The 14,352-nt window shown below is 58.7% G+C and overlaps 1 protein-coding gene across 4 annotated transcripts in view; it reads right to left on the minus strand.

The window, feature by feature from the left end:
• Positions 1-632: 632 nt before the first annotated feature.
• The window catches only part of ARMH3 (armadillo like helical domain containing 3), a 172,897-nt gene continuing 159,177 nt past the window's right edge, over positions 633-14,352 (minus strand). For 3 of the 4 annotated variants that reach the window (XM_045024059.1, XM_045024057.1, XM_045024058.1), the window contains exons 25-26: positions 8,913-9,029; positions 6,551-7,282 (exon numbers count right to left, since the gene is read on the minus strand). In XM_045024059.1, coding sequence (XP_044879994.1) covers positions 7,034-7,282; positions 8,913-9,029 — 366 coding nt within the window. In that variant the 3' untranslated portion in view covers positions 6,551-7,033. Of the gene's footprint in view, positions 3,693-6,550; positions 7,283-8,912; positions 9,030-14,352 lie in introns of those variants that run through there. The other variant, XM_045024060.1, reaches the window with a different exon arrangement.

Raw genomic sequence — 14,352 nt, forward strand, 5'->3', positions numbered from 1 at the left:
GATACGCAGCAGCCGAGAGTCGCGGTAACGCCCGGGGCCGGGCACAGCTGGGATACGCAGCAGCCGGGAGTCGCGGTAACGCCCGGGGCCGGGCACAGCTGGGATACGCAGCAGCCGGGAGTCTCGGTAACGCCCGGGGCCGGGCACAGCTGGGATACGCAGCAACCGGGAGTCTCGGTAACGCCCGGGGCCGGGCACAGCTGGGATACGCAGCAGCCGGGAGTCTCGGTAACGCCCGGGGCCGGGCACAGCTGGGATACGCAGCAGCCGGGAGTCTCGGTAACGCCCGGGGCCGGGCACAGCTGGGATACGCAGCAGCCGGGAGTCGCGGTAACGCCCGGGGCCGGGCACAGCTGGGATACCCAGCAGCCGGGAGTCGCGGTAACGCCCGGGGCCGGGCACAGCTGGGATACGCAGCAGCCGGGAGTCGCGGTAACGCCCGGGGCCGGGCACAGCTGGGATACGCAGCAGCCGGGAGTCGCGGTAACGCCCGGGGCCGGGCACAGCTGGGATACGCAGCAGCCGGGAGTCGCGGTAACGCCCGGGGCCGGGCACAGCTGGGAAATGCAGCAGCCGCATCCTGCCTCCAGGACACTACACTCAGGGACGCTCTCCTGGGATCAGGTCTAAGCCCCGGGTTAGCCTCCCGGGGTGTGAGCAGCCCACGGCCCAGCTCTGCCCGAGCTACTGCGTCCTCACCGGTGCTGCGCTCCCGGGCATGTCCCTGGCACTCCTGGGGGCACAGCCCAGGGTCCTGGTGCTGCAGCGAGCTGAGCCGCTCTGTGATTCTTCCCCAGTGAACTGCGGGAGCACGTCTGTCCCGGGCACGGGGGGATGGTGGGAAGGCCTTGGAGGACTAGCAGCATGCAAGTAGTTTAGCCTGTGTCTGCACTGCAAGCAGGCGGGTTACCAGCCCCAGGGAATACAGCAGCTGGGTTCGAACCCAGCCCCAGCTAGCCTACGGGGAGGCACCGGACTCGGGTAAGAGTTTTGTGTGTGGCTGGGAGGGGGCTTGGGAGCTGGCACGGCGTGATGACAGACCCTCGGGGAATGAGAGGCTGCAGGAGCCGACTCGTGTGCATGCCAGGAGCAGGGTACTGCACACACACGGAAGCCAGAAGCAGGGCCAGCAAAACCCCTTCGCTCTGCCCCACCACGATTCCTGGCTGGCCAGGCGGCACGTGCCATGGTTTGAGGGCAGGCCAGCCCGCCAGGAGAACAGGCCCCAGTCAAATCCCTGCTCCCCAAAGCGCGCACACAGCCACTGCCCGTGGAAGGCGAATATTCCTGTTTATTTAGCTCTCTGTGCTATGCCAAATATTCCTGTTTATTTAGCTCCGTTCTGGGCTCAGCGACGCTACACAGGACACGTGTCACCCGCAGGCTGGCTCAGCAGCTGCCCTTGGGTCTGAGCCCAGAGCAGGCCCTGCTGCCGTCCCGTCAGCCAGGGAAGGGGCGTGGCACGAGAGGGGGTCTCGTGGGGGGGTCGAGATGGACAAGCTGAGACACTGCGTCAGTTGCCTTGGCTGTGGAGGTGTCAGCCCTGCTCCCAGCCCCCACCTTTCTGTAAGAGGGACCCAGTGCTCCAGTCCTCCTCAGACCCCTCTGAGGTGCGTGCGTGTGTGTGTGTGGGGAGGGGGGGGGTTTGCTGGTACCAGGGCCAAAGGATGCAGCTCAAGTCACCTTCAGCAAAGTAAGCCCAGCAGGACGGAAGCAGGCAGGCTTCTCCCCAGGACTCAGAGGAGATGGCAGTGCACCTGCTGCTGGCACTTCCAGCTCCTTGCATTTACACGCTGCTGAAGAATCAGCTCACGCCAGGCTGACCTGGCTTCGCCTGGGGCAGGCCGAGCTCTGGCAGCCGCACGCGGCCGTCCCGCTGGCGCGGAGGAGAGTGAGATGAAATGTCTGGCTGCAGCTGCGACAAGCCAGGGAGCTCAGAGTCAAGGCGAACGGTCGGCTGCTCAGAGTGGCAGGAGCCACTGGACGGCAGCTGGGCTCCAGGCCGTCTGTTCTGCAGCCCTGGTGCGCCGGCAGGAGGCTAAGGATCCGTTTGAGCTGGGACAGTTCCCGTGCCCATGGTGGGGAGAGGGCTGCGAGCAAGTATGGGTGAGTCACAGCCTCCTCTCACCCAGGCACTTTATTGTTTTCTAGAAAAGGTGGATGCAGATGACGGCGCTGGCAGCTGGCTTCTGCTTCGCACTTCAGCCCAGATTCCGCTGAGTACGTCTGCAAAGCGCTCTCACTCCGTGGAGCTGACGGGGCAAGCGTGCCGAAAGCCCGTTCACACGGCCCGGTCTGATTGCTGGGGCAGGCTGGCAGAGCCATTGTCCGGCCTGGGAATCAGTGCAGAAGGACCGTTCTGAAAAGGCTCGGTGCTTGAGCAGATAAAGCAGAACGGCTGCATGTCACACTGCCCGAGGAGAGGCTCTGTCCCGGTCTCCGTAAGCGCTTTGCAGAGGCTGGACCGGCCTATGAACGAACCCCTCCCACGCTTCCCGTTACGTTAGCGCACGTATCTGACTGCTCCAGCCACCCGGTGAAGATCTGGGCACTGGGGATGCTGAGAGTGGGGCTCGCAGGCTCGGCTAGCCCAGCCCTCTGGGGCCAGGGAGAGTCGTGGCAGTGCAGAGCCTTTGAGGGGTAACAAAGGGGGAGGGAGAAAGGGAGCTGGTCCTGCTCTGGGAACATCTACTGATTTGACAGGCCCAGCCTTAAAGCCACAGCAGAGTGAAAGCGACTACAACCACACACCCCTCTTGGCTCCTGGGCCGGAGCAGTGAGTGTCGCGGGGACGTTTTCCAGCTGAGAAATTCCCGAGACCAGGCCCGGGCGGAGCAGCCTGCAGCACACGCACGACCTTCTGGTGCCGCACGTCACGGGCAGGCTGGAGGAGGCAGGATCAGGCCAGAGCGACTCAGCCAAGTGCCCTGGAAGTGAGACGACCTCCCCCACGCCCCGCCTGGGTGTGATGAGGCTGCTGGGCAGTGAGTTGGCGGGGACGGGACTCTGGGGGATCCATGCTAAACGGCCAAGCAGCTCCCAGCACACGATGGCTGCTCAGTGCCGCCCCCATGTGCTTAGTCCCTGTAACGTGGGTGGATGGGGGCAGGTTGCTCAGCCTGCGGAGGTGGCAGGAAATTTATTTTCCTGCAGAGAAAGGTGAGCGCTCTCTCCCCAGATGCCCCCCAGCAAATCTGGAGTGACCCTGCTCAGGGGAGGAAAACCCCCCAGCTCTGCTCTCCACCTTGCTAACGCCCCCCCGCCCCCAAGGGAATCTCTCAGCCAGTCCTCAGCCGGAACTGCAGGCCAAGCAGCTACCTACACCCATGGCATCCAGCGTCCGCCCTGGCCCCATGATGCTATTGCTCTTCCAGCGTATCAATGTCCCTGCTTCAGCTAAATCTGCCCCCGCGTGTACGTATGGGAGTGTCTCTCCTGGAGGAACGTGCGCACTGGGAATCCAGCGCTCAGCAGCCAGGCGCCCCCAGGCAGTGTAGTCCCTTCGGCGGGCAAGGGGCAGGCGGCCGCAGCTCTGCAGTGTTTGCACCGAGACGGGCTGTTCTCCTGGCAGCCCCGCGCGGCAGCTGAGCGGCTCTGGCTCAGGAGATGGTGGAGAACTCTTTCAGCAGGACCTCCTGGCTCAGCGTGTTGAAGGCAAGGTTCCTCCGCACGTTGATGCTGATGGATCGAACCTGGCGGAGAGAAAACAGACATTTCATCCAGATGCCCCTGGCCTCCCGGTGAACGGGGCAGGAGCGACCCCTCTGGGCTCCAACTTTCCACACCACAGACAAGTAACCTGGAGAAGTGGCTGCAGCAGGGTCTGGTTGGGAGAGAGCCGAGTCAGGAGCACCAGCAGATTGGCTCTTTACATTAACATGGCGAGCGTCTGCAGGGGCAGCCCAGCAGGGAGGAGAGAATTACAGGGGGGCGCGTGCGTCGGGCTTGAGGCAGAACCTGGTCACTAGCTGCGTCCGAAGCAGAATCTTCTCACCAGATACATTCAGACCTGGTCTACACTAGAAAATGAACTCGGTCGAGTCACACCCCTGAGCGGTGTAGTGAAGCTCACCTCAGCCCCCCGGTTCCAGTGCCAGCGCCAGGCCAACAGAGGAATCCTGCCACCTGGATCTACAGCCACGATGGGAGAACCGAAGTGCTGCTGTAGCGCTTTAAGTGTAGACAAGCCCTCAGACAGCCTCCTTCCTGCACCCTTCCAGAGCCGGCGCTCTGCCGACACCAGCTAGAGCTTCCTGCTTTCAAAAGTAATTCCCTTCCCCGCTCCAGACCTGGACAGACGCCTGCCCTGCCCCCGCTGCTCCCCTTCCCCGCTCCAGGCCCGGACGGACGCCTGCCCTGCCCCCGCTGCTCCCCTTCGCCTGCCCTGCCCCCACTATCCCCTTCCCCGCTCCAGGCCTGGACGGACGCCTGCCCTGCCCCCACTACTCCCCTTCCCCGCTCCAGGCCTGGACGGACACCTGCCCTGCCCCCGCTGCTCCCCTTCGCCTGCCCTGCCCCCGCTGCTCCCCTTCCCCGCTCCAGGCCTGGAGCCCCCACAGGCCTCAAACGGAGTCCAGGCCCCGCCGTGCCTGGCTCCATGCAAACCGAACGGCTGCCTCACATCACAGGGACACTGCAAAGCAACACTGACGCGAACACCCGGCTCAGGGTTCCCAGCGACTCTGAGCCTGGGACCACACGGCTGCAGCTGACCTGGTTAGCGGGGGCGGGTTCGAGTGAAACCGGAGCAGAAGGTGGATGCTGCAGAGCCCTGGAAAGCAGAGTCGCCTGGGTGTGTGTTTAGTCTGTCGGTGCTAAGGTAAGGGGGGGAGGGGCAGTTCGGAAAGCTGGGCACTTCCAAAGGGGAAACTGTCTAAAGCAAATGCAAAGGGCGAGTAGGAAGGAGTGAACCCAGCCCCCGCGACGCGAGCTGCAGACCCATGGCAGCCACGTTCCCTTTCAAACACGTCTCAGTTCAGCAACAAAGAGAAAGGTTAGAACCCAGAAAACAGCTGCAGGAAACCCAACCCTTCCCGAGAGCGGAGGGGTACGGCGGGGCGCCCACACCCCCTTAACTCTGCCCCCTGTGCGTGCCAGCTGCACTTTGATTCTTTCACAGCATGAGTTACTCTGCTCACTTACTGCGCTGCCTTGGGATCGAGGACATAAAGCCGCAGCGCTGAGCAGGCACTGCAGGTGTGGCTCATGCCCGGGGGGCAGGGAACGCGTGCCCCACACAGCACGGAGTTACACCCGGCTCTGGCTCGGGAGTGACACTAGTTCTGCAGCCAGTGATCCGGGGAGGCTGGATCAGCAGCTGGAGCCAGACGGCCCGAGCCTGCCGGGTGTGCTGCCCCTCTGGGATCAGGCCCAGAGACTTGTCTAACCAGGAACGCGCAAAGCCAGCTCTCCTAAGGCGGCTGGAGATGGCACCGTCACTGCGGGCCTGAATCTGCCACCCCAACTCGGAGTCCTTCGCTCTGCAGAACCCTGTGGTGGCCCTGGGGCCAGCAAGAACCAGTGGGAGGGGGCATGTCCTCCGCCCCATTCCTCGTGAGCCATGGGGCGGCGGGGCGAGGGGACTGACTTTTGACCTGGTAACACCTGGGCAGCTGGCAGCTCTGCCCAGCTGTTTGGCTTGTCAGGAGCTCTGTGGGCCAGACCCTGGGAGCTGCAGAAGGTGGCTGGGGGGCTAAACGACGCCCCCCGCCCTGAGCTGAGCCCTTGTCCCAGCACCAGGGGACCTCGGAGGCGGCCTGCTCCGTGGGGTGCGGCTCAGGAACCTCTGCTCTCGTCCACTGCCTGACGGTCAGACCCACCCGACCAATCCAGAGCCTGCCACGAGGCTTCGGGGGGGCGTTAGGAATGGGACCAAATTTGCACTGGTAACGAACTCAGATGAAGCCTCATTAGGCGGGCTGGGAAGGGGGAGGAAACCGAGCTCAGGCTGTCTTGTTCCTTTGTGGAGGAGAGAGGGGCCTCCTGGCTTCTCACTGGATTTCGTTCACGTGGAGAGCTCAGGTCCCGAGAGAACTAACGCAACGATGGGGTCATCGGCGCCCAGAGCAACTCAGGGGGAGGGATTTGCAGGCCTTGTCTACATGGGAAAGTTGCTTTGGTTTAACTTAAATTCAAACCAATATTGTAAAACTGCGTCTACCCCGTGGGGCACTCCTGTTTCGGGTTAAGAGCACCTTTTTGGGGGTTAAATTTAAACCTGTTCCCAACTGATATGCAGCTTTTAACCCAGAATAAGAGTTTGCACACTGGGGCTTATGCTGCTTTAATTATTCATGCAATTTTCCTCCGGCGACAAGCCGAGTCAGACTGTCTAAAACTCTGGTTTTTGTCAACAGCTATTTAACAACAACCACCAATTAACATTTTGGGGAAAGGAAGCCTTTGTTAAAGTCTCAACACACCCACTGCTTCAATCGCCATCCCGAGACCCCTAACAAAACCGGAGGGGGCTGCGGGGCCTGAGATTTCAGAGGGAACCCCCCCCAAACTTTCTAGGGGTCCTTTTATCCACTGAAAGCCCAATCTGCACCCCCCACCCCACCGCTTTGTGTGTCACCTTTCGCCACGATGTGACTACAGCACCTCGGGCCTCTGAGGACTCGGTTCAAAGGGGATGGTGGAAGCCAGGAGCTTTGCCCTGCCATTGGTGCGAGCGGGCAGCGGAGAGGCCAAGGCCGTGCCGGAGGAGAACACAGGTTTTTAAGCACAGAGGCACCAAGAAGGACGAAGTGGAGTTGTGCTCACTACTTCGCAGGGAGGAGCAAAGGGGACAGGTCGAGAAGGCTGAAGAGAGAAGTGGCTCTCGTGCGTCACTCCCTGCTGAAAAAGGTTCTTGCAGCAGGAGGCTTAACGCAGGGGCACAGGTCACTGGGCAGAAACAGGGTACGTCACTAACGGACAGACTCAGCTCAGCAGGAGTGCGGGAACCACGGGGAGCTGAGTGGTGCTGTCTCCAGTGCAGCTCCACCAGAGAGTGCAGCACGGGCAGGACGCGGCCGTTTCTGTCACAGTCTCATCTTGGCGTGGTGGTAAAACCCCCAAGTCTCAGCTCACCGGCAGCGTCCACCAGTGGAGTTACGGGCCATGTATTTCCCAGCACAGGCGCCGTTCCAAAGGTCCTAGTGAAGATCCAGGGGCTTGGCAAAGGGCGGCCAAAGGCCCAGTTTTTATGGGGAGAATGGGAGAGCCAGGAACGGCACCCCGGTACGTTTAACTGGAGCTCGTGATACACTGTTAGAACAATTCGTAAAGCCAGCAGTTTCTAGGCACCGAGAGGAAAAATACCACGGTAGTGATGACTAGAAGGCTAAGTGGGTTTGTCAAAGACAAATCATACCTAATCAACTCGGTTCCTCTCAGCGGTGGGAGAACAAGCTTAGTGGAAATACAGCAGATTTTCTATGGCTGTTAGTCAGGAAGGTTTAATATGGTACCACGTGATATTCTTGGGGAAGCTAGATAAATGTGGATTAAGCAGATACACAACTGGGTAAATTGCCACATTTAGACAGTAATTATCAGTGCTCTCCTGTCTGGCAGAAGGAAGCTCCCAGAGGTACCTGTTCAGGTAATTTTCATAAGGGAGCTGGAGGAGGGACTCGATCATGCTAATCAGATTCTTAGAGGAGACAAAACTGGGAAGGGCTGCAAATATTTTGGAGGGCAGATGGTTAAAGAGAAAATCTTAGCCAACTGCAAACCCAGTCTGAGGTCAGTCAGGGCCACTTTAAATGGTCCAAGCTGGAAGTAATCAGCCGGAGCAATGCTGGAGAATGGGGAGGGGCGGAGAGGGTGGGATGTGAGATGCTGTCCCAGCCCCTGGTTGTACTACGGAGAGCCATGTGTATAACACAGGAGGCCATTATGCTGATCTCTTTGCACTGTGTTCACCCATCACACACACAAAGAGGCACAAGTTGAGAGGAGAGCAGCAAAAAGGAGAAAAGGTTAGTAACTAAGCCCCCGAGGGGAGCAGAGAGCCCCAGGTGAGCTCATTCTGGGGAGGCAGAGCTGTTCTCAGCTCACACGGCTTGTGAGAAAGTGGGCAGGGAGCAGTTACTCATTAATCAGCCGGGACAGAACTAGCAGGAGAAATTAGCTGGAAAGCAGCTCAGCGGTGGAGCAAGCTCCCACTGGAGTGGGAGGACTCCCCAGCTCTGGAGTCACAGACACCGCAAACCAAGCCAGCTATGGTGCAGGCTCTCGCGGGATCCAGTCAGGTGAGCGGAACCACTCGAGAGCCAGCCCCTGGGGAGCTGGCTGCTGGCGACCCTGGCCAACCAGCCAGGATTACTCCAAGTCTAATCCTGTCCGGGTGCCGCTTGTGTGACCGTCACTTCCCCCATCCCTGCGCCCTGCTGCCTGGGAGAGCCAGGAGAGACTCTCTCCCCTTTCCTGCTGGGCTCAAGTCCCCGCTTTGCAGGAGAGGGCGAAGGGCGGACGAGGACGAGGGTGTCTGGCCAGAGCTGTGCGTCATGTCCACTCGTGTTTCTGTGGCCCTGCTACAGCAGTAGAAGTATGTTACGTTGCTTTGTCCGATGCCCCGGGCAGGCTTCCCTTTAGTGCAAGCTCCCCATTACGCACTGGCCCAGCTCTCCCAGGGGAGAGGGAGACACAGACCGACTGGCCTGCTGGCACCGAGGGGTTCAAGCCAAACCATGCGCAGCACTGGGTGTTCCAGGGCTTTTGGCGCAGTGGAGACCTGCAATCTCCTGATTCTAACCCACGGCTGCCCCACCTCCCAGGGCCTCCCCCAGTTGCATGCGCAGAGAAGAGGAGTGCCCTGGCTAGGCTGTGCGTGCGCACTGAGCTGGGCCTGAGGCTGTGTCACAGCTGGGCAGCGAGGCGCCGGGTGTTCCCCGGCCGGCCGGCAGAGCAGGAAGGCAGCTCACCAGGTCTTTGAAGAAAGCAGCCTCCTTGTGCTGTTCTGAGTAGCGCTCGTACTGATCCAGCCCGTCCTGCAGCTTCAGGGTCAGCGTGTCGTAGTTGGCGCGCACAACCTCCAAGACCTGCAGATGGCATCAGAAAACAGAATGGGGAGTCAGTGCCCAGTGACCCAGGCCTGCAGCGAAAGGGGCTGCCAGCAATGCAGCTCTGGCTCCTGCTTTAGCCAGACACACACGGGGACATCCCTGACCCCAAGGCTAAGGAGCAGACCTGACAGTTGGGGGAAAACACACAAGCCAGTGGAATTACGGCTGGGGGGTCAGCACACAACCCTGCACACTGCAGCCTTCAGGCCAGCTACCTCCCCGATGGCCACGAGCTCATGAACGTAAGGGCTCGGTCACCTTGGATAAATCCGGACAAAACTAGAGGCACTGTGCAAACTTGCCTCTCACAGCTCTGCCCCCAGCCGTTCCAGTTCAGGGCTCCTTGCATCCTGCACTGCCAAGGCACCTCGACCCCGACGCTCGTCCCACGGACTCACCCTGCACCGGGCTCAATCTGCTTTAAACTCCAGCCTGCTGCGAGTCACTCTTGTGTTGGAGCCACACGGCCGGTAGGCGCTGAGATAACAGCAAGGCCGTTGTGGGGGTTAACGTGCCGGCCTTTACACTCGGGAGCTACCATTTATCACCCCCCCTTTGCCGCCGCTTGGCCACCCCATCGTTAGTTATTTGCATTCCCATAACTCCCAGGAGCCCAGTCACGGCCCAGGCCCCCGTCACGCTAGGAGCTGTACAGACACGGAACAAGACAATGCTCCCTGCCCCAAGGAGCTTACACCCGTTTACATTTCAACTCTCTCGTCTCTCCTGACAACTAAAACTCGCACAGGCTCATGACACCCCTCTCTACCCCTGCACGATTCATTTCTCTAGCCACAGAACAGCCCCACTCACTGCTCTTGCTCTGCAAAGCGCGGCGCGGCCGTTAGCGAATCCCCCTCGGGAGGTAGTTAAGTGGTGATCGTTCCCACCATATCGATCATCGCCTAGCAAGAGACACGGCCTCTGTGCTACTGGGCAAAACGTACACAAACCAATTCTCTCTGAACACTGTCCGAGGCCTTCGCAGGCTGCTGCTGTGTCTGATCTCGCTGCTGAGCGGGGTCAGAGCTTCATTATTGACACTGTTTGTGCTCCAACCCCCAGGATCGGGAGCCTGCTGTGCTGGGAGCGGTAGACATCGAGGAAGTGAGACATCTTGCCCCCAAGAGCTGCCAGCCTAAGAAGGGCCAGGAAAGGTTGGGAGAAGGGATCAAAGCTACAAGCAGAGCCCTGCACGGATACGAAACGTGTATCCGCATCTGATCTGATCGAACGTGGTCTGCGGATAGCGGCAGATTTACAGGGCTCCACCTACACGTCCAGCGGCCGGGAGGCGAGATGCACCTCGCTCAATCCTGTGTCTGTCGGGGCGGTTTGGGATGTCTGGCATATCGTCCTTTCCCCCCGGCCGTTTGAACGGCCACTAGGCCCTTCAGTTTGTGCTGATTTCGGATTCTTTAGTGCTTGTTTCCCCCTAGACATTATCCATGGCGCTGAGATACTCCGATGGGGGCATTCGGAACGGACGCTTCCCAGCGGCACTGGCCAAACCCTTTTCGTTCACAGAGCCGCAGACCAGGGAGTGCCTAGCCGGAGGGGAGGCTGGCTAGGGTGCAGCTCAGGGGTTAGCCGCCATGCCTGGGGCCTAAGCCTGAGTCACAGACGCCTGGAGGAAAGGGGAAGGAGAAACGACGGCCTTCTGCAAGGCCACTTCAGAACGGTTTGTCAGCGTCCGCTCGCCGCCCGCCCAATTCCAGTGGCCTCGTCTCTCAATCCTGTGTCGGGTTTCCTGGCAGAGGGAAAGAATCCCCCAGTCAGAACAACCCTCGACCAATGAATCGGCCCCTTCTGTGCACATGTGCAGAGGCTGTGGCCACAATAACGAGCATTTCGGAGCCATGAGCTCTGGCGAGTGGAGCAGGCCTCCGAGGAGGAATACTTGACCTTGGGAGTGTACCAGGCACTGGTACCAGCACAACACACCTTTCTCCAAGCAATAAAAGAGCTTCCCTGAATCCACGAGCCGTCCTCTAGCCACTCTGAGGAGCCCAAGCCACCCAAGATTGACAACGGACAGGAGGCAAACTCCATCCGACAGGCAGAGTGGGCCTGCTGGAGACGCACACTCGAGGGCTGGGCATTTCACACGGGCACTAAGTTTCCACTGCTTTCCTTGGGCTCCTCTTTGATTTTGCTTTGTGCGCTTATGCCCAGGCTGGGGGTGAGCACGTGCATGCAGACGCGGTGGGGACAACGTGCATTGTGCACACACGATGGCTGGCTAGCTTAGAGCTGAGTTCTCTTCATCGCATTCAACCCAGTGGCCTCCTTGAATAGCCAAGAGCCAGTAACCCGAACCTCTGCAGCTGGGCAGATCAGTGCGTGGGCAATCCTCTTACATGGCATCTGACAAACAGGCCAAGAACGCAGCTTGCTGCTCAAACGGGAGTAGAGGGAGGGATCAGAAGGCGCCGCACATAAGCCCATCAGTCCCTGCTGTATTACCAATGCACGATCCCATCTTCGCACTGCAGCGAGCTTCAGAATCAGATAATCTCCTATTTAAATACTGGAGTTTGCCAGCCTTCCCCGGCTCTCTCCTTTTAATTAGCAGCTCAAACTTTGAAAGAGGGGTGCAGTTAAAAATAAACCGCTCCATCTCCTGCTAATTTCCCTCGCTCGCTGCCGATGGAAGAAAACCTTTTGTGGGCTGTCTCAGAGAGAAACCCATTTACAGATGGCTTCCCTTCATAACCTGTGATGGAAGGGAATTGTTAGCAAGATTACTGCTTGCCATGCCTGAGCTGGCTTCGTGCACTCTCAAGAGGCGCTGACAGACTGGGCATTGGGGAAGGGTTGAAAGGAAGGCCAGGTATTAAAGGTATCAAAGGGGAAGGCTTGAAAGGCAGCAGGGAAACCTTTCTACAGTTTCTTTAGGCGCCGTTAAGATGCACCTCCCCTGCCTCACAGACCCTAGCGAGCACCCGCTTCCTGCTACCTATTCCCACGGCTGGGAGGGGAATAAAACCCTCTTTGCTCTGGATCCCTGAGGGCGTGTGAAGCTGCAGGAGTCTCAGCAGGCTGCATCACTGGTTTCTCTCTTGGCGCCTCTGGCACATTTCCTGGGCACTGACTCTCCATCTGTTCCACCTTCTCAGAGTGGGGCTCCTCAGCCCACCTGCCGTAGGCTTCCAGGACCAGCACTGGCCCCCGAGACACCCCAGTGACTCAACACACCCTTCCCGCAAAAGATGGGAAGCGTTTGGTTTCCTGGTGAGGCGCTCGGGGCAGGCAGGGCTGTGAGGCAGTCGTCACACACATGTTGCACAGCCTAACACCGTTCTGCTCTTTCATACTCAGTCACGTGCATTGTTCTGTGATCTGTGCTGTACATCTGGCACACGTCCCTGCCTCCCTTCCTGCATCACTCCAGGGAGCTCTCTGGGCTGGGCTGTCCAGAGTCCTTGGAGCCACGTGGGCAGGACTGCACTGCCCATGAGGCCCCTCACCCAGCTCCTGGGACCTTGCTGTCTCCCGACCCCACACTTCCCTTTTCTTGTCTGGCCCCCATTCCTGTGATTCTTTAACCCCCCCCCCAGTCACGTGGCCGCTTTTGTTCGACTCCTGCTAAGTTTCCACTGCTCCTACCAGCTCCCACCCTTCAGAGGAATCGGCTAAAGTGGTTTTCTAAGGATGCTGCTCATCCAGTGTCCCAGATGTTTGCACCTGTATAGGGTCGTTAAATCCCAAGCACCTTCTAGTGTCTCTCTCTGGTGCGTACCTACTACAGGACTCCTCAGAATGGAGGGTCCACAGATACGTAGGCACTCACGACACAGCAAATGTTCATAACAGAACTTCCCATTATTCATCAGAATCCACAGCCTGTACAGATACAGCCCCAACTCCTCACACCCTGCACAGCAGAAGCTTGTGTCCTATGTCTGTCACTGGTGCATCCTGCCTGCAGCCCACAGACTGCTGCTCAAGGAAACCACAGCAGAGCCACCCTCTGCGCCTTAAGGGCGCCCAGCAAAAGGGGAAAACTTGCGGTGGGTCCTTTTCTGCCTCCTTCGGTTGGCTCCAGAAGGCTCTTTTTCTTATATTCTCTCTCCTTGGTTTTGTACATTAGCCAATCAGGACCTGTCTGAGCTGGTCTTCCTGGAAGCCGGGATGGAAGGCTGGAGAAGTGGCAGGATGAGAACGTTACACATACCTGGCAAGTGAACAACGGAGAGGGGAGGGGCTCTGTAGCTGGGTTCAGACTTGTTTTGTTTAACAGCTGTTGAATTACACAGTTGACAAAAAGACACCTACAGTGTCGAGTAAGAGCTGAGAAAGCTCCCACTCTAGATCTTCGGTCTTCCAACGAGACAGACCCTCAGCAAGGAACAGAACAGACAAGACTTGATATGGCTCAGATTGCCGAGGTAAAAATATAGACACAACTTCAATCTTTTTAGCCTTCCTTGCTCTTTAGGCAGGACACATCCAGGCTTTCTGCTTTGTTCATCACCATTAAAGGGCTGAAAGGCTCAGCGTGCTGGAGCAGGAGAAATACAGACCCGGTCCTGTACACGGAAAACTAGGGCTGCTGAATCCTTCTCACTTGTGACTATCGATTAACGCTCTGGGCTGCACTCGCCTCTCACATACACCAGCGCCAGGCCCCTGAACTCACTGGAGCTGTGCCAGCCTGATGGAGAGGAAAACTTGCCGTCAGAGTTAGCTCTCTGCCCCACCTCACGCTCAGACGCTGCTTTATGGAGATCCCAGAGCAGCATTCATGTTTCATCCCACTCTGTACTTGTGTGTGCAGGCATGTACACATGAGACTAACAAAATGTTGGCTCTCTGGTAGCATCCCAAATCCTAACCTCTTAGCCGACTGGCTAAGCAGCAGTTCTGCAGAAAAGGACCTGGGGGTTACAGTGGACGAGAAGCTGGATATGAGTCAGCAGTGGGCCCTTGTTGCCAAGAAGGCCAACGGCATATTGGGTTGTATTAGTAGGAGTGCTGCCAGCAGATCGAGGGATGTGATCATTCCCCTCTATTCGGCACTGGTGAGGCCACACCTGGAGTATTGTGTCCCCCACTACAGATGGGATGTGGACAAATTGGAGAGAGTCCCGGGGAGGGCAACAAAAATGATCAGGGGGCTGGAGCACATGACTTATGGGGAGAGGCTGAGGGAACTGGGCTTGTTTAGTCTGCAGAAGAGAAGAGTGAGGGAGGATTTGATAGCTGCTTTCAGCTACCTGAAGGGGGGTTCCAGAGAGGATGGATCTAGACTGTTCTCAGTGGTGGCAGATGACAGAACAAGGAGCAATGGTCTCAA

The sequence above is a fragment of the Mauremys mutica genome, chromosome 7 (assembly GCF_020497125.1).
Source record: "Mauremys mutica isolate MM-2020 ecotype Southern chromosome 7, ASM2049712v1, whole genome shotgun sequence".
Classification (NCBI taxonomy): domain Eukaryota; kingdom Metazoa; phylum Chordata; order Testudines; family Geoemydidae; genus Mauremys; species Mauremys mutica.